The following is a 24,414-nucleotide window of genomic DNA, read 5'->3' on the forward strand; positions in this document are numbered from 1 at the left end:
TGCCACCACCAATGTGTTATGTGACCTCATTAGGCGAGGAATTTCAGTGTCACATATTAGAATTAATTTCTCAGTGTTTGGCATCACATTATCTGGTCCGCATGCAAGTTGCCCAATATCATTTCATATACATATTTTTCTGTCTTAATTGTTTTTGGGATGACTTATTTTTTACTCATCTCAAAAATAGTGCCCATACAATTTTTCACCCCAAAAATTTTACTTGTCTTTTCTTTTCCAGAGCCCTGGAGCGAGGTTGTTCAGTCGCAAGAAGGCCGCAGCAGAATGCATAGAGATCATGCACCATCCCATCTACCGCATCTTCTACGTCTCTCACGACAGCTCCGACTTAAAGATCTTCTCTTACATCGCTCGAGACGGCGCCACCAACGTCTTTAAGTGCAACGTTTTCAAGAGCAACAGAAAAGTAAGTGTTTGTCTTAAGCATGTGTAGCTTAGTGTGACTACCACAGAAGTTTCTATAAGCGGGTCTTTAGACGATCAATTTTATTGCCCAATATTACGTATTGTGCATTATTATTGATCGTTAAGGGTTAATATTGAACAGTTTGAGCTAGTTTATTTTTATTGCACCATAGTATTGTGTCAATTTTATTGTAGATCTAGGGGCCGCCTAAGAGAAACTGGCAACTTTTTCTGTCTCTACAAAAAATGTAGTCTCTACAGTAGAGTTGTTTCTATGGAAGAGATTAACAATTCTCTCCATTCTGTAAGTATCTCTATTCGTATGTAGACGAACTTCTGCGGTGGTTGTGGTGTTAGTGTAGTTTGGACATAGCTAACATAGTAACATAGCTTTAGTGGGCATAATTGTTTATGTCTAAGGTATTAATTAAAAGTTATAATACTTAGTTAAAATACAGTAACTTGTAGATTACTTCAATTTTGTTGACAAACAGCGTAGTTGCTGAAAATAGTAATTTGATACCAATTAAAATTAAGTTTTACGCCAGCTGTCTTCGCTTATTATTTAATCGGCAAATATAATAATCCGATGATCAAAAAAGGTACGGAAAATACCTGATTAAAAGTTTAAATCATAATTTATTATAACGTTCAGGTGAAATTAATATGACAAAGTGATGAGACTAAGTTTATATTTCTCCGACACTGTAGGAACAAGTTAATTAAAGTTAATTACATGAAGATTAAAATTCTCTTTCCGTACCTCGTCAAGTTATTTAGAAGGGACTATTAGAGAAGTAATTGATTCCTAGGCAGATGGCGGACCTAAGTAATTTGGACGCTTTAAGAGTCCGGGTGCCATCGCATTTCGCAATTATTCTCATACAAACGTAATACCAAAATCATTTCCCATACGAGAATATTTACCATATTTGAGTTATTATTCAGCTTAAGACACTTAAGATAGTAATTACCTAGGTTCCTGTACAAAGATTCAAAATATTTACATACCAAAAAATATGAACGATACAATATTTACATACTAAATTGTATATGTAATTGTAAACTAGGATGGGTTTGACTTAACGAATGAGCCGATCACAGAGCTAATATTGAATTGACATAAACCAACCAAATGACGTAGGTCCGTCAACTGCCTAGGCATCAATTTCCTCGATGGACAGAGGTCCGGATTCCGGATACAGGCAGTGACTGAAATGCGATGGTGAACCCTAATTTTAGTAAATTGGGTTAAATTTAAAATTATGCTTTTCACTTGTAATAATAGTGATTGTAAATACTTTTCACTGTAGCTAAATACCATTGCTCTCCAATTACTATTACTATATCTGTTGAAATACATGTTGAAAATGTAGCCAAAACCGTGAGACGATCTTTACGAAAAATGCATAGTTGAGGTATCAATAATTGTCAATATAAACACAGACCTACAAGGCTACTACAACCTATACAGAAAAATCAACCAAAAGCCATCTTGGATGACATTTTGTGACTCAAAATGACGCCTCTTTCATTTGGCTTGGCACTTTGAATGACACCGAGGGATGATATTGACAGAGTGTGGGGGTAAAACTCCGCCCTGGCGATGATAGCCTCACGTGTAGGGCAGTCCTTTTGTTTAGCACTGCGGTATGCACGTCACGCGTACGGCGTAATGCATAACAGAATATAGGCCACAGTAAAAATAATATTAGAATATACAATATATATTTCGAAACTTTAATATGCAACATATTATATAACAAAATGCAACATATTTTAATTCTTAAGTTTTAATTATTTTTAAAGAATCATTAATAGTTTTAAATTCCAACAATATGTACAAATATGTGATTATCCTGTGATTTTATCTTATTTTAATTCTCTTGAATTTTATTATATTGTTATTTTATTTATACATAATTTTAACTTTACAATTTCAATTTTAATATATTATAAATTTATAACGCAATCATATAAGTATAATTAATGTAATAATAATGTAATGCAATTTTTTTAATGTAATTTATGAGTCTTAGAAGTCCGAAATAAATGATTTTATTTTATTTATTAAAACGGTTGTCTCGCAATGTGCGCTTTTATAATTGCGGACGTCATGTTATCGTGGACGCCGATTCCCAGTACGTTAAATGCCCTTTTGATTTTACGCACCGCGGACGTTTTGTGCGGTTCAGAAGAGTGTAGAAGTCGTGATGTCCTAGGTATATGTTCTAACGTGCACGTTAAAAAATTATCGTCGACGGAAATTTAAAAGCGTCTTTATATATTTCTATACATTTTACTTCCCTATGTTATCGTTTTACCGTGAACGTCCCCGATATTACCGCCACGTTCAGCGCAGCGCAATTATATAAAAGCGCACAGTGGATACAATATGGTGCAAGTTCTAATTTTGTTTATTCGCTAAAGGTAGCCTTGTAGAACTGTAATGCCTCGTTTCGCCTCGTGTCGCCTACGGTTTTGACTACACTGTCTTTCAATCTTTTTTAGGGTTCCGTACCCAAAGGGTAAAAACGGGACTCTATTACTAAGACTTCGTTATCTGTCCGTCTGTCCGTCCGTCTTCGTGTCTCCAGGCTGTATCTCAAGAACTGCTATAGCTAGACTTTTGAAATTTTCACATATTGTGCCGCTATAACAACAAAATAATATACTGAAAAAAAAACTTAATATAGTCTAAGGGGGCTCTCATATTACAACAAACGTGATTATTTTGGCTTTTTTGCTCGTTATCAATAATGGAAACAGGTAGGCACTAGAAATTTTCAGATATATGCCTTAATTATATAATTAAGGCATATTAAAAAATTTCAAGTCTCTACACACATTATGTATACTTTAATAAATAATAATAAAAATAAAGTAAAAATTTAAGGGGGTGGGGGGGGTTAAATTTATGGGTTTTTTTCCCATACAAAAAACACAATTTTTGGCCTATTTTTGCTCTATAACGGTACGGAACCCTTCGTGCGCGAGTCCGACTCGCACTTGGCCGATTATTCCCACTATAAAACTGCTATGCGATAATATGCATGTATGTCTTAGAATCTCTATGAGTGTGTACAAAACCTAATTTGATATTTTTTTTGTTGCGTTCGTCACTGTCAGGATAAGGTTTGTATAAAACATTTTTTTAATTTGTTACGAAAAAATCACCACCCAATTTTTGTTCAAGAGCCCTGATTCAGCTATGTTGATGAAGCATAATGCAGCTTTGTCCCTTTTTATCCTTCCTATCATACTACAAAATAATATTCTTTTAAAATATGTCATTGGTTGGACATCTTATGAGAATACCTTCTTGCACTTGATAAGAAACTGACTGGATCGAACGAGGATTTTTGCTGCATCTACGGCATAAAGGACTCTGCTCTCAGCCTTTTGACTTCTTACCTTAAAAATAGGACTCAAAGGGTTGAGGTAAATAGTAAAAGGTCCAATGGAACCAAAATAGAATTAGGTGTCCCACAGGGATCTATCTTAGGCCCATTTCTTTTTCTCATCTATATAAATGACTTACCTTATCTAGTAAAGGATAATAATAATGAGATAGTGCTTTTTGCTGATGACACTTCACTTATTTTTAAAGTGAAGCGACAACAGTCGAACTACGACGAGGTAAACAGTGCTCTCTCAAAAATAGTACATTGGTTTAATGTTAATAACTTACTTTTAAATTCTAGTAAAACTAAATGTATACAGTTTACTTTACCCAATGTTAGGCAAGTCCAAATCAATGTGCTATTAAATGATGAGAAGATGAATTTGGTAGATAACACTGTATTCCTAGGTATTACACTTGATAGTAGGTAGGCTCAGTTCTGCAGCATATGCAGTCAGAAAAATTAGAGAAATTTCTGACGAAGACACGGCACGATTAGTATATTTTAGTTATTTTCATAGTAGCATGTCATATGGAATCCTCTTATGGGGAAACGCTGCCGACATTAATACAATATTTGTGCTGCAGAAGCGAGCCATACGTTCTATTTATAAAATGTCTGCTTCAGAATCTCTGAGAGATAAATTTAAAGAAATTGGTATTCTAACTGTTGCTTCTCAATACATTTTGGACAATGTAATATATGTTAGAAAAAAATAAATAAATTTAAAGTTAAAAGTGACATTCACTGTAGAAATACTAGAAATAAGCACAAGCTGGATGTGCCAGTGATCAGACTTAGTAAAGTCAGTCAATCTTTTAAAGGTCAATGTATACGCCTTTACAATAAAATCCCAGAAAACGTTCAAAATCTTTCCATCAATAAATTTAAAAAAGTAGTCAAAGAGCGTTTGTGTGCCAAAGCTTATTAAGGTCAATTATAAGGTCAATGATTTCATAGAAGATGGCACATCTTGGTAGTAGGATGGCTTCTTGCAAGGCTACTTCTACATTATTATATTATGACTTACAATTATGTATGTTGACATTGTATATAATATTAAGTTACAAAATTGTAAACTTTATTTTAAAAAGAACAATTTTTCTCTCACTTTTTTGGTAAAAAGTGGGACCCGTGCGAGTTTCTTACGCCGGTTCTTCTCGCCGGGGTAGTTCCCGAACCGGTGGTAGGCATCAGGTAGACATTCTGAAAAAATTTGATTCAAATTTACTCAGAATAAAACATTTTTTATTTTATTTATTTATTTATTTTATTTTTAGGGTTCCGTACCCTAAGGGTAAAAACGGGACCCTATTACTTGGATTTCCATGTCTGTCCGTCTGTCTGTCTGTCTGTCTCCAGGTTGTATCTCAATAACCGCTATAGCTAGACTTCTCAAATTTTCAGATTATGTATTTTTGTAGCCGCTATAAGAACAAATACTATTACTGAATTAAAATAAATATTTAAGGGGGCTTCTATACAACAAACGTGATCTTTTGGCCTTTTTTGCTCGATATCAATAATGATAACATGTAGGCACTTAAAATTTTCATAAAATCTTCAATTATACGTTTACCTTAATAATTAATAATATAAGAAATTAAAAAAAAACCGCCAAACAACTTTAAAAAGTAATGAAATAATATTTACTGCCTTCAAGTTCAAATAATTCCTAACTTGTGTAAAGTAATATTTTAGTCCATAATTGTTGTCACGGTGTGTCGGGGGACCGCCAAGTAAACTACAACCTAAAACAACCAAGCCAAGTCGCTGATTATCTCGATTCAGTTCGCTGTGAATTGATCCTTAAACTTGTTATGTGAAATCAAACATCTACATATTTAGCGGTCCCCCGACACACCTTAACAACAATTATGGACTATAATATTACTTTACACAAGTTAGGAATTATTTGAACTTGAAGGCAGTAAATATTATTTCATTACTTTTTAAAGTTGTTTGGCGGGGGTTTTTTTAATTTCTTAATTTAATTTAATTTTATACTTTTTAAACTTGTGTTGGTTATAGTGCAAAATATTAATTCCTATCAACAGAGTTATATTCTCATGATTACCAAATTTTATCAATCTACTTTTCGATGAGGCCGTTAATATGAGCCCAAACATGAAACCTCCACTTTGGGTTCATACGAAGCTCGGTTCCTATAGAATCCAGGTGATGCTGCAGTAGCAGCATGTAAATATTTAGGTGTTTATCTACTTCTCACTGGTTGTCGCAATCAAAATGAGCCCAAACACGAAACCTCTGCTCTAAGTTGGCGAGGAGTTGGATATCCTATTGATTACCAGGTGATGCTGCAACACCAGGTCAACTATCCATTATTATGTGTATACGTATATTGTATATTCACAACTAGAATGAAATATAAAACCCATCAAACGACTACAAGTTGCTAACGGCTTTTCATGAACCAGATAAACCCTGATTGTCCAGCACTGAGCAGGTTGATGATGATGAATTATAGTTAAGAACACTCTCGATCATGTCAGCTTTCAAACAAAAAAAACTAGATAAATCGGTCCATCCGTTTGGACGCTACGATGCCACGGACAGATACACACACAGACAAACAGACACGTCAAACTTATAACATCTCTTTTTTGTCGGGGGTTAAAAATGAAATTAAAATCAACATTAATTAAGGGGGGCTCCCATACAAAAAACACAATTTTTGGTCTATTTTACTCTACAACGGTACGGAACCCTTTGTGCGCGAGTCCGGCTCGCACTTGGCCGATTTTTCTTCTACTTTATTTAAAATACTTTTCAACTGAGTGACTCAGTCCTGGATCGTAACTATAAATTACATATACTATCTACGTTGATTTTGGCTTAAACTATGAAAAGCGCCAACATCTTGAGAATTCAATACACATTTTGACACAAGACGTATTTGACTGGCCAAGCTGCATTTACGTTTTTTTTTAATGAAATAAAGGGGCAAACGAGCAAACGGGTCACCTGATGGAAAGCAACATCCGTCGCCCATAGACACTTGCAGCATCAGAAGAGCTGCAAGTGCGTTGCCGGCCTTTTAAGAGGGAATAGGGTAATAGGCGAGGGTAGGGAAGGGAAGGGAATAGGGGAGGGCAGGGAAGGGAATAGGGTAGGGGATTGGGCCTCCGGTAAACTCACTCACTCGGCGAAACACAGCGCAAGTGCTGTTTCACGCCGGTTTTCTGTGAGAACGTGGTATTTCTCCGGTCGAGCCGGCCCATTCGTGCCGAAGCATGGCTCTCCCACGTATAGAATAAAATAGTAAAGTTTCTAGAAAGATAGATATTTGAACAAAATATTTAATCGTATTTTGAGCAAGTCTGTTTTGCATCATGAATCGCACCGCCATTTCAAGACCGGAGATGTGATTCGGCTTTCAATTCGCATTTTTGTTACTCATAAATTGCTTTCTCTGCTCATAAAACGTTATATTTCGTTAATAAAACTGATTTATACCAATACTGATGGAGTTTATTTAGTATGATGCGATGACATGATGCGATACATAACTGAAAAACGTTTAAAAAAAAAACTCTACGCGTTAGGCCGTGCGCCCATTGCGACTTTTTCTGTCGCATATTATTAGCATCGATACAGTCGCGATGCGGTCGCTAGTCGTATGGAGTTGTAAATGCGACTAACGGGAGTTAGTAGTGATGCACTCGTGCGTTATAGTCGCGCGACTGCATCGCTACCAAAAGTCGCAGTGGGCGAAGGCCCTTAGGGACTGCAAACAAAACTCCAACTCCAAATATACCATCCTCATCACCTTGGTGAGTGGCAGTCTTCCACCGTGCGTTTCTCGCGTAACTTTCTGCCGCGCACTGTAAAACTCTGGAACGAACAGCTGTCACCAGCAGTATTTCCGGACCTATACGACCTGCAAACCTTCAAGAAGAGAGCGTATTCCCTCTTAAATAAAGGCCGGCAACGCACCTGCAGCTCTACTGATGTTGCGAGTGTCCATGGGCGACGGTAGTAGCTTTCCATCAGGTGACCCGTTTGCTCGTTTGCTCCCTTCATAAAAAAAATACAAAACTCCATACAGCACACACAGCTAGCGACTGCATCGCGACTGTATCGAGGCAAATATGCGACAGTATCGCGACTGCATCGTTACAAAAATAGGAATTAAACTACAATTTAACACCAGCGACGCTGATAAAAAAAAGCTAGTCCTACTTATATACAGGGTGCAATTAAACCTTCCTGCCAAATTTTTTCCAGGGCTTAGATTTCATTTAACCATAACAATTGGGTGTTATATTTTTTTATTAACATATTATGTTATCCCATTTTAAATCGTTGCAGAACGGTTACTCGCGGCGCGAGGAAATGAGAGGGGGAAACGCGCGCGTGGTCACATCACGCGCGGGCGACGCGTCGTGTCCATTAATTGAAGTGTTTTTTAGGATAATTTTCGGAAGCTATTTCTCAACGTTTTAGTACTGACTGATTATAAAAGAAAAAAATACGTATATTTTTATTTTTTACAAGAATCAATTTGAGGCAACAAATTGCCTCAAATAAATTGTGACTATAATTTGTATAACACAGGGCAAGTGTCAGATTTTTGCAGAATCAAGGTACAGATTAGCGTAAAATCTGGTAAAATTCAACAGATACTATTTGCTGTACTAATGTAATCGATTGGGATAAGTTTATGATATAACAGTTTATAATTTACTAATTTCTGATAATTGAGGAGCGTTTTTGCAAAGCGAAATATCTACCAAAATGTTTTTTTTCAGTATGAGGTTTTTAGTGTTTATTTCTTTTTCGGGTAGGACTTAGGTAAAATTTATTCTGTAGTGGTTTTAAAAATACAGGTACCTACATATGTACATGAAATAAAATACATTTTTTATACCAGGCTCTTTATTAAAATCACTAATTAAAATTACGAATTTTCACAAAAGCGAAATATCTGCATTTTTTTTCTTAACATATTTTATGCGTAACTTGTTTTTATTTTTTATTTAATGTAATAATTTTATAGCAGTGGCTCAAACTCGTCAAATTCACGTCTTATGTTCCCTTCACCTTTTTTCCTGGTTTTTCTTCCACGATTCACTTCAATCACAGGTGAATTGTATTCAATTTCCGCCATTTTTTCGATATAAGAAAGTTTAGAACACTGACCTAGCACGACAAACGATTGACAAGTCACGACTGGTAGTTATTTCCCGCCTATTTCAAAGTATTGCCATTTTATTAAAAACAAACAGCTAATCAACTGAGCAGATATTTCGTTTTGTGAAAAATATTTACTTGTAGATATTTCACTTTGTGAAATTTCTTCATATTCGAGTAAGATTACATGAAAAGATATTACGTTTTGTTGAAATTCGCTTTTGTCAAACAATAGATCCCATATGAAAGAATGCAAAAACGTCAAAAAAAAAAGTACCAACTTTTGGTAGATATTTCACTTTGTGAAAACGCTCCTCAATTTACGATGTATTTACTGCACTCAGATATACGTAATTAAAATCTTGGCGATCTGCCACTGATTGATTGGCTATATTTGTTTAGACTGAACAAAGCAAATCGGTTGAAAGGGTTAACTTGTATACACAAACAATCTTTTGAGTTTGCTTTAAAATAGTTTTGTGAAAAACATTTCCATACCTTCGAAGTTTTAATAGTTACACAATGTTAAATAAATTTATACGTGGGAGAGCCATGCTTCGGCACGAATGGGCCGGCTCGATCGGAGAAATACCACGTTCTCACAGAAAGCCGGCGTGAAACAGCGCTTGCGCTGTGTTACCGGAGGCCCAATCCCCTACCCTATTCCTTTCTCTACCCTCCCCTATTCCCTTCCCTTTCCTTCCCTACCCTCTCCTATTACCCTATTCCCTCTTAAAAGGCCGGCAACGCACTTGCATCTCTTCTGATGCTGCGAGTGTCCATGGGCGACGGAAGTTGCTTTCCATCAGGTGACCCGTTTGCTCGTTTGCCTTCTTATTTTATTTAAAAAAAATAGCAAAGTTATAGAATCAATCACAAGTCTGTCTGTGTTACTGTTTGTCTGTTGTAAACGGCTTCAATGATTTAGATGAAATTCATAAAGAGAGACGAGAAATGATATATTAGGATAGTTTTTAGTCCGGAAAATTGTACGGTAACGCATGTACACCGCATGTATAGGTAGATATCTAGTATTCAATGATTCACAAGAGACACGTGCCTGACGAACATAATATTGTCAATTTTGTGACAAAAACGACGGAAAATATAAAAGCATAAGGACAAATAAAGTGGTGATTGTCCCTCTCTATTCGGTAATAATATACAGTCACGAAAGGCCGTAGGACAGAGCCTTAATATATTCATTGTTATACCCACGGAAGGATAAAAACATGGAGCTAATACAAAAGAACTAAACCATTTACTATTCACAAAACCTTATAGGCAATAATTATAAAACCCATATTTCCGCACTCAGACGAATATTGATTACTTACTTAAATGTAAATTAATGATGATTTAGACATAACATAACAACTCTACATTATCTCTCACTCTTCACTTAATTATAGTTAACTAATTAATGTCCGTCTCTGAGTGCGGTCATTAAATTTTTTAAGTCATTACTTCTTCGCTTTTTCTTATTACCATTTTTGGAGTCCATAATTACTATTGCTAGCTAATTAAAAGGTAACCTATGTGGAATGCAGTAAAGTCGTAATTCCAACGTCGTAAAACTGGTCTCCACGTCTCATCTGAGGACCCGACAGCGCTTTAGTACTCTTCCTGTGCTATAAGTTTTTACTCCTGCCGCATTGAAAATAATATTCTGAAATTTTCAGCTTAAGAGCCTGCTGTCAAAAATATCAAAGCACACTAACCTGCTTGTGCTTTGCGCTGCAGCTAATAGTGAACAATATCGCGTAACAACGGTTCCCGCATTATAGCACGAAAGTAAAGGTCGTAAGTCCTAAAAATGTTTTTGATGATTACCTAAAAATTAAATACAATACAAATATTTCCTTTATCCATTATTTTATAAAGTGTGTGATTGTAGTCTTGCAAGTTATTTAATGATAGTAACTCAATAAGTATAAGATATATTTGTTGAAAAGTCCAAAAAGATTCATAATTTCGAAAAATATAACTATCGAGTCAAAATAAGTGAATCGTGTTTTCCTTTAGGCAAATATCAGATAAAAATACAATGATTAAATAAATCTCAATTTCATTTGAGTGAATCGTCTTCCTAGGTCGTAATACGAGTACTTATTAAAAAACACAGCAAAATTTGGCAGCCCGCTCTTAATTGTGTCACTACTCACTTTACTATCTCACGTATCGTGCGGGGAACAGTACATTTTACTCCGTGGTAAAAACTATCGTGGGGAAAACACAGCTTGTTTATGTGCTCTCCCATGACGCAAAATAAATACATTTTGAAGGATTCGGGTTCAGAGACAACAGGTTGAGAACAGACAACAGACAAATATTTTTACACTAATTTAAAATTTAAATAGTAATTTCAAGATTTAATTATGCTCGAAGTCAAAAAATAAGAAACATAAGTATTTTTAATCTTCAAAATACTTGTAGTCGTTGTCAACAATCCTACAATAAATATACAATTTAGTTACAATATTGGCTCGTTTAAGCATAAAGTGTGGAAAGGTAAACGGGGCGAGCGTTGGCCCCAAAACATTGGCCCCAAAATAAACATTATCACCCATTATGGGTATTGGCACAACCGAAGCGAGTTTATGACTTCGGCGGTAGTTGTAAAAGTCAAGTGGGTAGAAATAGAAGATTTACACAGTCTGTTGAAGTGCTGTGAGTAGCAGCGAGATATTAGCGCAGACACAATAACGATATAGGTGAGAGGTGAGGTTAAACCGCACTAGTGCGACACGACGCGACGCGACACTTTACTTCCGACGTTTGTAAAACGTCAGGTTCGCGTTTGTAAAACATGATAATGATAATATGATGAATATTTGGCTGCGAGTTGCGACAGACTGCACGGACATCGTTTCGAAGCAGTATCGCTTAGCGTGATCTTACCTTTACTATCAAAATATTTTAGACCTCAAGCCTGCCTAGCATACGCCAACGACATATTATCTCACTCTACATCTTTTCTCGATGATGGTTTGTCTCTTCATCTCTATTGCCCCTAGCATGACAAACATGTTTTCTCGTGTAGATCTATTATCGAAATAACGCATTTTTATAGAGTTTTGTCGAGATAATGTCGAGATTTTGACAATGTGAGACGAGTAGTTTTTAATTATCTCGAGAGTGAGATATCTCGTTGGCGTATGCTAGGCAGGCAGGAGTCAGAGAGCATTCATGACAGTATAAGATCTGATGCGGTTGTAGTAAAATCTAGATTTTAGAGATCTGGAGAAAATGTTTATTCTATGAACTAAAGCTAGACGTTTAAAGAAATCAATTCGAATACGAGAATAAGCCTTATCAGGCTAATAAGGCCAAAAGCGAGCCACTTACTTCGACAGAATTGACAAATCAAATCATTTCATACGCCCGAATTTTTAGTTACGACCTTCTTGCGCAAACGTCAAAGTAATAAAATAATTATGTCTTCGGTTTATATTCTACCCTGATTCTCCTATTTGAAGCTACATTTAAGTTGATTTAGTGTCGCAATGACCTATCGATGACAGTTGGCATCTATATTAAAATATATGGCCAACAGTCAACACTGTCCGCTTATTTTTTATTCAAAAACGCTTTCTAGAATTTTATAAATCTTGGGCCTTCAGCGCCGACATTCAGCGCGACACTGTTATCAGCCTAAGCTTTGTTTGTTGGTTGATATAGTAGCTTATCAAACTATAATTATTAATCTATGTAATCAATGTCAAAACGACGTCAAAAGCGTTCTGATTTGTCAAAACTCTACAAAAAACAGTTCGACTAATGTTTCCTGTTTGATAGGAAACAGACGGAATCGAAAGAGGATAGAAGCTGTATTAATCTCGCACTAAAAAGTAGAATAGGGTGCCGGTTGTTAAATTTTATTTTCGGTTGTCTAAATATAGTTGAGATAGAAAGATCAATTCAGTGTTGCCTGTTTAATTAACGTATTATGCCATGATAATACAAAGTTGAAAAAGAAAAAAATGTTACTTTTTTTGAAAAAAAAAAAAAAATAATAAGTTTAGTGAAAAAAAATCGTGGACAGTTTTTTTTTGTACATAGACTGCAAAATATGTTTGAGCGGGTTTCCATACTTCTGTTATCGAGATTAGAGATTATGTTTAGCGTACGTATTTCCTTCAATAAAAATCTCTAATAGAAAATATAGTGCTTAAAGTCGAATATCATAAACCAAATCCTAAGGGAGCTAAAACCAAAACAAAACCTAACCTGCAGCTGTTAAATATTTTTGTAAATAATAAAAAATGTATGTGTCAAATATTTTTATTAAGTACCCGCAAAAGATAATGATATAATATATTTTTATTGTTGCCGTTACGATTACGTTAGCTACGTAATCACTAATGCTAATAGCTAATAGCTCATGCTATCCCCTCTGTGCAATCAAGTTAGCAGTAACTATAGGGTATCCCATTCAGGCATAGGAGACTAATTGCCCAGGGGGCGTATCATGTACTGTATTCGCAAACCACACTATGATATTGACCCGAGAATATTATCCGTAAGTCAAGTTTAAAATAATATTATGTTCTAAACATAAAACATGTTTAAAAGTTAAGCATTAAAGGAAATGTGAAATATAATTTATAAATAATAAATACGATACGATACGATGAATTGCCAAGCCCTTAACTTTTTGGCCTAATAAAAGATAAGGATTTCTCGACAAGAGCTAGACCTCTAATAAGGTCAATTCAGACCGCAACGCGACGAGTCGATACATTTCTAAATTTGTATGGATTTGACAGATTTATAAGACGTCTCGCGCGATTGAAGTCTGTCAAATCCATACAAATTTAGAAATGTATCGACTAAGGCGTAGACCTAAGGCGTCTCCCAAAAGAAATAGGTTCGTAATTTGTGCTATGTTGTTTCTAAACACCAGTATTCCAGTGAAACATCGTATTCTCATAGTATAAAATAAAAAACGGTACGGTAGATCTTCTCTTTACTAGACTCGAAGCGGGTGCACGCAGACATAAACGTGATTTCGAATGACTCGAGAAACTAGGACAGTGCACTATCGTCGACCTGAGGTTTTTTGACCGAAGTTTATATCTTCGCTTCGCTTTCGTCTCGCATTGTTAACCATCAATCAACATCACTGTTGAAATATTACCTACTCTTAGCAAAAAACCTTAGAAACTACAAGTCTTGTTACGATTTTATTTCAAAAATACGGCGGAGTTAGACTACTGCACATTTGTATTGTATTACCGCGTATTGCAGTCTATATCCATCAGAATGGACAGCTAAACCCGCGTCGCTGACAGATTTAGAACAAACTATAAACACACGTTCAATGGCTAATAGACAGAGGTACATTTAGTGGCACTTCTAACTTTTATGTGCTTACAAACTCTTTATTTCGGTACGCCAAGGAAAACTTACATAGTGGTAAAAATGTAAGTAAAGTAAGATTTTTTTGTAAAAAAGAACACCACACCTGTCACTTGTCAGTCTGTAAACTATGTATTGACACTAATGGCCAGTTTACATAATTTCAAACCAGTGATCCAATCTAGCGCTGGATTGAGGTACTGGATTGGAATAATGTGAACCCTCCATTAAATAAATATTTGCGTAGATACTTTGAGTCTCGATGACATAGGAGAGTAAAAATGCACGGTTTGCTTGTAGTCTGTGACAGTTAGTCCAGTAAAGTACTGGACTAACTAGCCTAGTCAAAAGCAAAAAATTAAATATTTCCTCTTTTAAACCGACTTCCACAAAAGGAAGAGTATGTTAATAATTATAAGTAGACACTACAGTAGACACATAAACGGTTTTTCTCTGATATTGTAATGATGTTACCTACTTACGAAACAAGACATCTTGTTTCTCAGAAATAAAACGATATCGTATCTATAACGAGGTTAAAGCAATATTAGGATGCGTATTTAAATCTAGGTACAGTCGCTCACGAAAATAGAGATTTTCGTAGCGTTCAGAGGAACGCATTTATAGGTAAGTAAAAATAACGGACGAATAAGAGTCAATTCAGACCGCAACGCTACGCGTAGATGCATTTCTAAAGTACGGATTTGACAGATTTGCAAGACGTCTCGCGCAATTGAAGTCTGTGGAATCCATACAAAATTAGAAATGCATCTACGCGTCGCGTTGCGGTCTGAATTGACCCTAAAGAGAAACTGTAATATTATGGGTTCTCTGTACTACGGTACCTTAAAATCAGATTATTACCTCTTTACGCCCAAACCACTTAACCGATTTTGTTGAAATTTGGTATGGAGATAATAATAATATCTATGGACGCTTCACGCCACGTCAGTCTGGCCCCGTGCTAAGTACCTAAAGGACTTGTGTTACAGGTACCAGACAACAGAAATATATTTAATACTTTTATACTATACACATATTTAAGATTTTTATTATATCATACACATATTTAATACACATCCAGACCCGGGAACATTGAACACTTTTTGTTCCGTCGGCGGGATTCGAACCCGTGACCCCCGGCTTGAGCTACCAACGCGCTCACCACTGAGCCACAGAGGTCGTCGTACTTTGAGTCCCGGGAAAGGACATTTTTATCCCGGAAAAGTGTACGGTTAATGTTGCGCGTTTAACGAATTTTGGCGCAACGGAGTTGCGGGCCTCATTAAGTTATTACTAAATAATAATTATTATTACAGATTACATACAATTTGTAAGCATGTCATCAATGAAGAATATTGCGAGTTGAATGTTTTTTTTAATGTTGTAAGCAGCAATAATTTCCGATACTTATTTTAATTTGCGACTACATAATATTTATTATTCTAACTTATTCTTATAAATAAAACTTGTGTATAATATTTTCTTTAGGCGTTCTGCAAAAGAAAAGTAAGTTAAGTTTTGTTTCGCCCACGCACACCTCACAGCTTGATAGTTAAAGACTCAGAAAGTCTTTGTAAAAATAGCTTGGGATTGCTAATTGGAATTCTTATATTAAATATCATGAAGTAACCTTTTATCACAGATTCACCCGCATGTAAACGTTTTCAAAATTGAGCCCCCGTTATGGTTGTAAAAATCCTTTGTAATTGGATGGCACCATCGCAATAAGAATAAGAGTACAAATTTTCAAATTTCTAGCTGTAAACATTTGCGTTTTGCGTTCTATGAGGCAACCAGATTAGCCATATTATTCAAAGACGCTTTAATAAAATTATTTTCCAAAAAAATACTACATACTCGATTTAGGGGCGATTTCACCAAAAAAAATGGAACGCGTTCAATGCACACTGAAGAAGGTAAAACTCGGATTTGCTGTGAACGCGTACAGTTTATGTTGGTGAAATGCAATTCGATGTTTTGAACCCTGAACGCCCAAAGTTCGAAGTTTAACGTCATAAAACCCGTTCAAGCCCTGTCATGGCGGAACGCAAAATATAGACAAAACAAATGTCAAGATGACAGTTTTGACACATGCGTTTGGTTAGTTTATGTATTTTTTCTTGCTATTTTGTAGTGAATTTAACGTAAAAAGGATTAAAATTATGAAAACATGTAAAATAATCGCGTGACGTCACGTAAACTTAGATTTAGTAATCGCGATCAAAAGTAGTTTGTGAAATCCATTTGAAACAGAACGAGATCCGCGTGAACGCGTTCAATGAGAACTATAAGTTTTAGAAAACGAAGTTTGGAGTGTGCCTAGTGAAATCCCACCTAAATGTCAGATATAATAATGATAAAATGTATATGATTTTTTTATTTTATGTACTTACCTATTTAATAGTATTAACGTCAAAAGATCCAGCATATAACGTAGAACCTTGTAGCCAATATAGAGGTATTGTAGTAGAAGATTATTTTCTTAAGCTGAAACCGTACATGAAAAGTGAATTGAATTTTTCTCGTACAAAGAAAATGAAGCTAATAAAGGTAGCACATACCATAAAATGTTACTGTTGACAATATAATTTATTCCTGTAATAGTCCTATTATGTTATTAAACTTTATCTTTTTCTTGTGACTTTGTGTAGACTGTTTTTATAGTGCGGCTTTTACAAAACTTTGAAACAGAAAAGATAAATAATTGATGTCAATCATGTCAATATTGATGTCATCTAGTATTTTACAATATTATATATAATATTGTAAAATACGAGATGACATCAATAACTCCGCTACACCCACTGACCTCCATTATACAAGTACGCGTTACACCTAATTCCCTTTTAACGCGAAAACCTTACATTTTTTCGTACAAATACTATCATGTCTTTCAAAGTTATTGCTAGATTTCTTTAAAATCGGTTCAGCCGCTGCAGCGTGAAGAGGTAAGAACAGACACACTTTCGCATTTTAAATATTAGTGGTTACTCTAAATAAAGAAAATGATCAGCTGTTTTATGTTATAATCAAGTAGCAAACAAGTCCTTAACTTTAGCCCGGCAGCACATTGTCCGAATTCTGATCAGAAACAGTTGAATTTCGCCGGACCGCCACCCCGCACACTATCCGAAATATCCTTCCGGCGAGTTCGAGCTCACTCGGCTCATTACAAAATGTAAGAGACAGCGCGGAGTGCGGACGTTCAACTGTTTCTGATCAGAAATTTCGGACAAAGTGCGGCCGGGCTTAGTCGAGCAGAATGTAGAGATAAATTTACATTCGTTCAAAATTCTAATTAAGCTAACCCCGGACAAAATACTATTTTCTCAGAGCATACATTCCGATGTCAGCCAAAGGATTTTTCCACACTTCCGTAATATCTGAACTACAATTAACTTACATTTCTACGCCTTTTAGTCCGGTAAATGAAACTCCTTTTACCCTATTAAGAATAATTAGTATAGGTCGAGTTCTCTGTGGAAATGTGAACTCTTCCTTATGTATTTAATATTACATAATATATACCAGTATCGTAGGTACTATCAGAGAAATTATTTCATAGGCGGTAGGCCAAAAGAGGACCTTAATTTTGTAGGGTTATGGGAGTATTAGATAATAATAGTACATTTTTTTGTTCTTTTAACGTCATAATTTATTAAACATTATGTAAACTCCTAAACAGCCTAGGCGTGTTTGCTGGTGAAATTAACAAGATGGCTGCGAAAAATATAGGTATCATTATATAATTTCGTGAAAATTCTCACTGTAAAATCGGAAAGCCAAAAATTATGTTGAATAGCAGCGAGTTGGGTGCATTCAGAATCGTCGAAAAACTGGTACTGTAAAAATACGAAAAATTGTTTGTGTTAGTCTGAAAATACAGTGTGAATTTTATGTAAGTACTTACTTTAAGAATACATTTGTAAGTCATTAACAAGAGTAGGTACTTTACAAGTGATCAAACTTTGGTAAAGGTAAAGAAAATACAGAATATATAACAAAATAATTGCGATTTTCAGTTTTTAGGCCTAACTAGATACTTAGATAATTATACTATCTCAAAATCTATACTGAATGCATATTGTTTATAGTCAATGTATCTGTTACCTCTTCACGCCCAAACCGCTTAACCGAATTTGCTGAAATTTGGTACGAATATTCTTTGGGTGGAAATGACATAGGACACTTTTTATACCGGAAAATGCACGGTTTCCGCGCGATAAATGAATTTGGGCGCTACGAAGTTGCAGGTGTCATCCTATTACGAGTATCTACACTAATATTATAAAGAGGGAAACTTTGTTTAATTGTAATGAATAGGCTCAAAAACTACTGGACCGATTTTAAAAATTCTTTCACCATTCGAAAGCTACATTATCCACAAGTAACATAGGCTAAATTTTATTTTGGGAAAAATAGGGTTCCGTAAGATATTTGGGTTTTTCTGACACAAGGTGTAAAAAATCAACTAAAAATGATAGAACCCTAAAATAGCCAAATTAATTGTAGATCTTATATATATCTACAAAAAAGTCCGCGACACACTATACCTATCAATCTATGTCGAGTGAGGCACAACAACCATTTTTTTATTTATTAATCTTGATTTTTTTTGGACTACATTTCAACGCGTTTATTTCACTCATTTAATACTTTATTAATACTTCTTCTTCAAAATACTTCTTAACGCGAGCAAAGCTGTGGACAAAAGGTAGTACATACATATACACAAGACTTTCTTATTTTTAAGGAAACACAGAAGATGAAAAGGATGGAAATATGAAATCTACGTTTGGTTGACCGAACAACGCGCGTCGTTACAAACTTTTAACAATGTGGTTATAACAGAGGTATTTTGAGAGATGTCTCAATCTTAATGTTTGGTTTACAACTAGGAATTTCAAAGTTTTGATAGAAAAGTGGTTAATGGTCACAGCACATATTATATCAACTCGGAAAGGGATCGTCACCGTATCGCCTTCGCCTCGCTGTCAACCAGGCGTCAACCTATGCACGTAACCAAGGGTATACCAGTAGCGCCTGTACGTCAACTCGGCTACGGCTAGGCGACGCTTCGCTTACGGCTCGCCGACCGCTGCTCCCTTCCGCTAGGCGAGGCGATTACGTTACGGTTCCGGTTAGTGTGCGTTGCAGTAGGGAATATTAAACGGCTCGAGGCGATACGGTGCCGATTCCTTTCCGAGTTGATATGTGTGCTGTGACCTTAATTAAAAAAGGGAAGCAACTTGGGAGTGCAGGAGTGAAAAAGGAAACAGTAGACGCAAGCATATTATAAAACTTCCTCTCCTACGCCATGCCAGCGGTTTATTTAAGGCTTGTTACAGACGAACGGCACTTGTCCACGGCACGCGTCGACGGCAGCCATCCGCATCGACGCGTGCCGTAGACAAGTGCCGATCGTCTGTAAGAATGCCTTAGGAATTTTCCATCAGCTCACGCGTGCTGACTCCTAATGCAAGTCTTACACATCCCAAAAACTGCACAATGCCATTAAAAAGTTTTCGCTTAAAAATTAAAACAACAAAGAGTAACATTTTATTTCGCAAACAGTACAGCCACCCATAAAAATATTACTATCCCAAATGTATCTCAGAAGCAGGTGATATTTTAAGATTGACCAATATTCTGAATGCGACTTTGATCTTCCGATCTTTTATTATCCACTGGTTTCATTGCGTTTCATAGAATACGATTTAATATTTAACTGTCGAAGACGAATTCTTGTAAATTCTAGTTTCCCTCTTTGTTTTTAACTGACTTCAGAAAAGAGGGGTTCAATGTTCGACTTTTTTGTTATATTTTAAAATGTAGATGACACATTTTAAAACGCTTTCCAATTCCCACTGAAAATATTCATATATTATTCATATTTTTCTTAATTAAAATGTAAGTAAGACTTAAAAAAATATTATCAAACGTCAATTTACAATATTCGAATGTGCACCAAATTTTCCGAGCGCTCGATTTAAATTCAGTCGATACGTTGTCTGTTGCAATTTTCAAACGGAAAATTTTTGACGGGCAGCTGCAGATAACTGAATGATAACAGAAAAAAGCTTTCCAGTTGCTTGCATAGCTTTTGTTCGGTAAAATTATCTTACCTGTTAGAAAGAAGCTTTTTTTATGAAAAAAGGGGCAAACGAGCAAACGTGTCACCTGATGGAAAGCAACTTCCGTCCGCCCATGGACACTGACAGCATCAGAAGAGCTGCAGGTGCGTTGCCGGCCTTTTACGAGGGAATAAGGTAATAGGTTAGGGGGGGAAAGGGAATAGGGGAGGGTACTTCTGAGATCCTCTTGAAAATTAATGAAAATGCACTTACCAGTTTTTTAAAACCATTATATTTTTAATGTTTCTCTAAACTAACAAATATTCTAAAAATTAAAAAGAACTTAATGTTTTTAAACCAATAAAGGTACACAAAATAAAATAAAATAAATATTTATGTATATATACTAAGAAAAAAAACGTGCAGTGGGTTTCTACCACTATCTAAAAGCTACGTCGGCACATCTTTTTTGAGCAAATAAAACATATCGGCTTCTGACATTTTGTGCACAGATGAGCAGTTTTTGTTCTCTTTTTATAGTAGTGTAAATAGTAATACTTTCCCTCCTAGCTAACTTGTTTCAGGGTGGCTGACATCTTCAGGAATGTCATTTTTTCGTCCAAATCTTCTTGAAGCCAGGCTTCCAGAATAGAATCTGCTCCATCTTCTCTTAGATAGATAAAGTCATGTTTTTTTGGAGCTATTTTAGAATTGTACAACAGAAAAATAAAGCATATATAATTTAAATTATAATAACGGTGAAAAATCAACATTTGAAAACTTTAACTTATAAAAATAATCATAGCGTAATTCACTAGTTGAGTCCCTGGGACTCACTCGGCGTAATAACTCACCAAATATGGTATGTACGCACTCATCCTCTCGGCACCATGTCGCCCGCGTCACTACATGAAGGTACTGAGACGTGGGGGAAACTAGCTGCTAAGACTTTTGAATTAAGGCCGTTTAAAATTTTGGTGTGAGTCCCTGGGACTCAGGAAGTGAATTAAGGGTTAATAATTATAGTGGGTTCAATGAGTGATACTATTATCCTCTAGCCTCTCTTTCTAATAAAGATATTATTAACTAGCAGCTTTAGGGCTTATCACTGTATAATATCAAGATATACAATTGTATAGTATTAGCACTTAAATTAAACAAATAAACAAATAGATTATACAATAATATTATTAAGAAAGCTAAGGCTTTATGTAGCATAAGTACTTGAAAAGTAACTGGACAGACAAAGGCTCTTCACTCTTGGATAGGTTTTATTTTTAAGATGTTCAGTATTTGTTAGAAAAATCAAATTACTGTTTCTTATATTAATTAATTGTGCAAGTAACTAGCATGAGTTTCAATGGACATACACACAAGGGAAATCACACTATTCGCTGCAGTTAAATACAATTTTAATTTTGGCTTACCAATCTTTTTTTTGCTTTCATATGTAGCTCGTAGATTTTCGTCTCACATTTTCGTTTCAACGTCCTAATTAATAAACAAAATCCACACTCTGTACGATCGTTAGATAAATCATTTTGTCCATGTCGGTCTGTCAGTTTAAATTTATGTCTGAAACTCAATTTTTGTAATTACTGCAAGAACTTGTTGCTAGCGCCTTCATTAATTAATGGCGCGAGAACCTTACATTATTCGATACACTATCCTGTTCCTTTTGCGAGGACTCTCAATTACCTATCTCCACACCAACTTTTATCAAAATGCAAAATAGGTTTTAGCGTGAGAGGGTAAACAGATACACACATACTTTATGCATTTGACGGACAAAAACTTATTTGAATAATAAATAAGTTATTCATCGTTAATTTTTTTTATATGTATACTTGCAATAACGGTATCTATTATTATCATCCATATTGTAAGTGGGTAAGTATGTCTGTCTGTCTGCCTATTGACTTGACTTTGACTTTATCATCATATGACGTTTGAACCGCTCAACCGATTTTGATGTACTTAATTACCAGAAGTTCGAGCCACTCTGACATCGGCAACTCACCGAGTCGGCCATTTTTAAAAGAAAAAGAAGAAATTACAAGATACCATACTTTGAGTCCCGTAAAAGGACATAGGATAGTTTTTTCCTGAAAAATGTACGGTTCCCCGCGGTAGCAGACATTCGGTGCAACAAAGAAATCATATTCTCGTTAAACGATTATTCAATTTTGCGAGAGTAAAAATACTATGAATTGTATATGGTATAATTATGTAAAAGCGATGTCAGTAGGTACGTAGTTTGTTACAGTTTAATTTCACGCCAGCCGACTGGGATAAAGGCCGATAGAAATTCAGCAGATAATGCGTTTTAACTGAAACAATTGTTATAAATAGCAACGCTGATGTAAGATCTAATAGAATATGATAATGACATTTTAGGGTCTGGTGATAATTTAATTTTGCTTTTTATTTTGACAAGATAAACGACTACAGCTACGAGTAACGTAAGTAGAAACTGCGAATAATAAAAACTAAGGAAGAGTCTGTGTCAAAAAATTTGTCCACGAGGCTACAAAATTTGACCCGAATTAATAATAATAGCTCACACACCTTGTTGGTTGGGTTTCGGTGACGGTGGCCGGTTTCATTAAAAACCAGGCCAGCTACGCAAGAGTTATTTTATAGTGCCCAAGTGTGTGCGCAGTACACAAGAGCACTCTCTATTCCTTTACTCTCATTACCTAGTGGGACGGAAGACCGACATGAGCGGAGAGATCAGACAGGACCGACTTTTTACATGTCCATCCGACGCATGGATTATCTTACTTGTCAGACAATCAGGATCAGCCTAACCAAACTTGGAAATAACATGTTTCCAACGCGGGAATCGAACCCACGACCACGACCAAGACCACGGAGGGGTTGGACCCGAATTTATTAGTGATGTGCCATCTCGGAAAAAGCTAAATTCGATTTAACCCCAGTTAAAATTCACGTAACTCGGGTTGAACTCGAGTTACGTAACTTTAGTTCGGACAAGTGAATGCTTTTTTAATTTTTACCAGTTTAATTCGTCAGCCTCGCATAAATAGTTTAAAAATTGGAACCGACAAAATATTATACAGTGTGTAACAAAAATAAGTGATAAATTAGGGTGTGTACGTGTTCCTTGTAGAGAGTTCACTGTGAAAGTAGCAGCTCTGAAAGACGAATTTTTTTTTTCACTTTTGTATGGGCAATGACCCGAGCGTCACGAGTTTCCCCATACAAAAGTGAAAAAATTTTTTGGTATTTCAGCGCTGTTACTTTCACAGTGAACTCGCTAGAAGGAACACGTACACACCCTAAAGTATTATCACTTATTTTTGTTACACCCTGTATTTACTTATATCTGTTTTAATTCTTTCATTTTTTTATTTATTTATTTATAATAATATTATACTAAAGTAAAAAAGAAAATTATTGTTGAAATAGAATTATTTATTGATGTTCTAGATGTCCCGCGCGGCTTCGCCCGCGTAAATTAGGAATTTTACGGAAACCGTTCATTTTCCCATAAAAATAGCTCTTATGTCCCTACTCCCTTCACTTGGTTTACTCTATATTTTTGCCAAATATTGCCATAAAAATTGCTCCAGTGGTTCGTAATTTCTAATATTTCCCCCGTTTTTTCCACATTTTCCTGAGTTTCTTCGGTCGTATTAGTCTTAGCATGATAATATATAGCCTATATACTCTTACTCGATAAAAATGGCTATCTAACACTGAAATAAGTTTTTAAATCGGACCTGTAGTTCCTGAGATTAGCGCGTTCAAGCAAACATACTCTCAAGCAATATTAAGTAGAGATTTTTTTCAATTATCGCTTGACAAACTCGAGTCTCGATCTAAAAGACTATGAAACGTACCAATAACAGGGTCATTATAGGCTCATAAGTCAACCATGGGACGATGTATGGTATAAAATGGTAGTGATGATGATGATGATGATGAATGTAATTTGCATAGTAGCATATGCTTTCCGTTCTTAAAAC

General features: G+C 35.6%; 1 protein-coding gene across 2 annotated transcripts in view; it reads left to right on the top strand.

Annotated features, from left to right (window-relative positions):
• Nucleotides 1–24,414, top strand: part of LOC121739499 (capon-like protein) — a 247,171-nt gene that overhangs the window by 157,671 nt on the left and 65,086 nt on the right. Inside the window, exons 5-6 of one of the 2 annotated variants that reach the window (XM_042131990.1) lie at nt 242–427; nt 3,556–3,561. In XM_042131990.1, coding sequence (XP_041987924.1) covers nt 242–427; nt 3,556–3,561 — 192 coding nt within the window. The remainder of the gene's footprint in view (nt 1–241; nt 428–3,555; nt 3,562–24,414) is intronic. The other variant, XM_042131991.1, reaches the window with a different exon arrangement.

This window comes from Aricia agestis, chromosome Z (assembly GCF_905147365.1).
Source record: "Aricia agestis chromosome Z, ilAriAges1.1, whole genome shotgun sequence".
Taxonomy (NCBI): domain Eukaryota; kingdom Metazoa; phylum Arthropoda; class Insecta; order Lepidoptera; family Lycaenidae; genus Aricia; species Aricia agestis.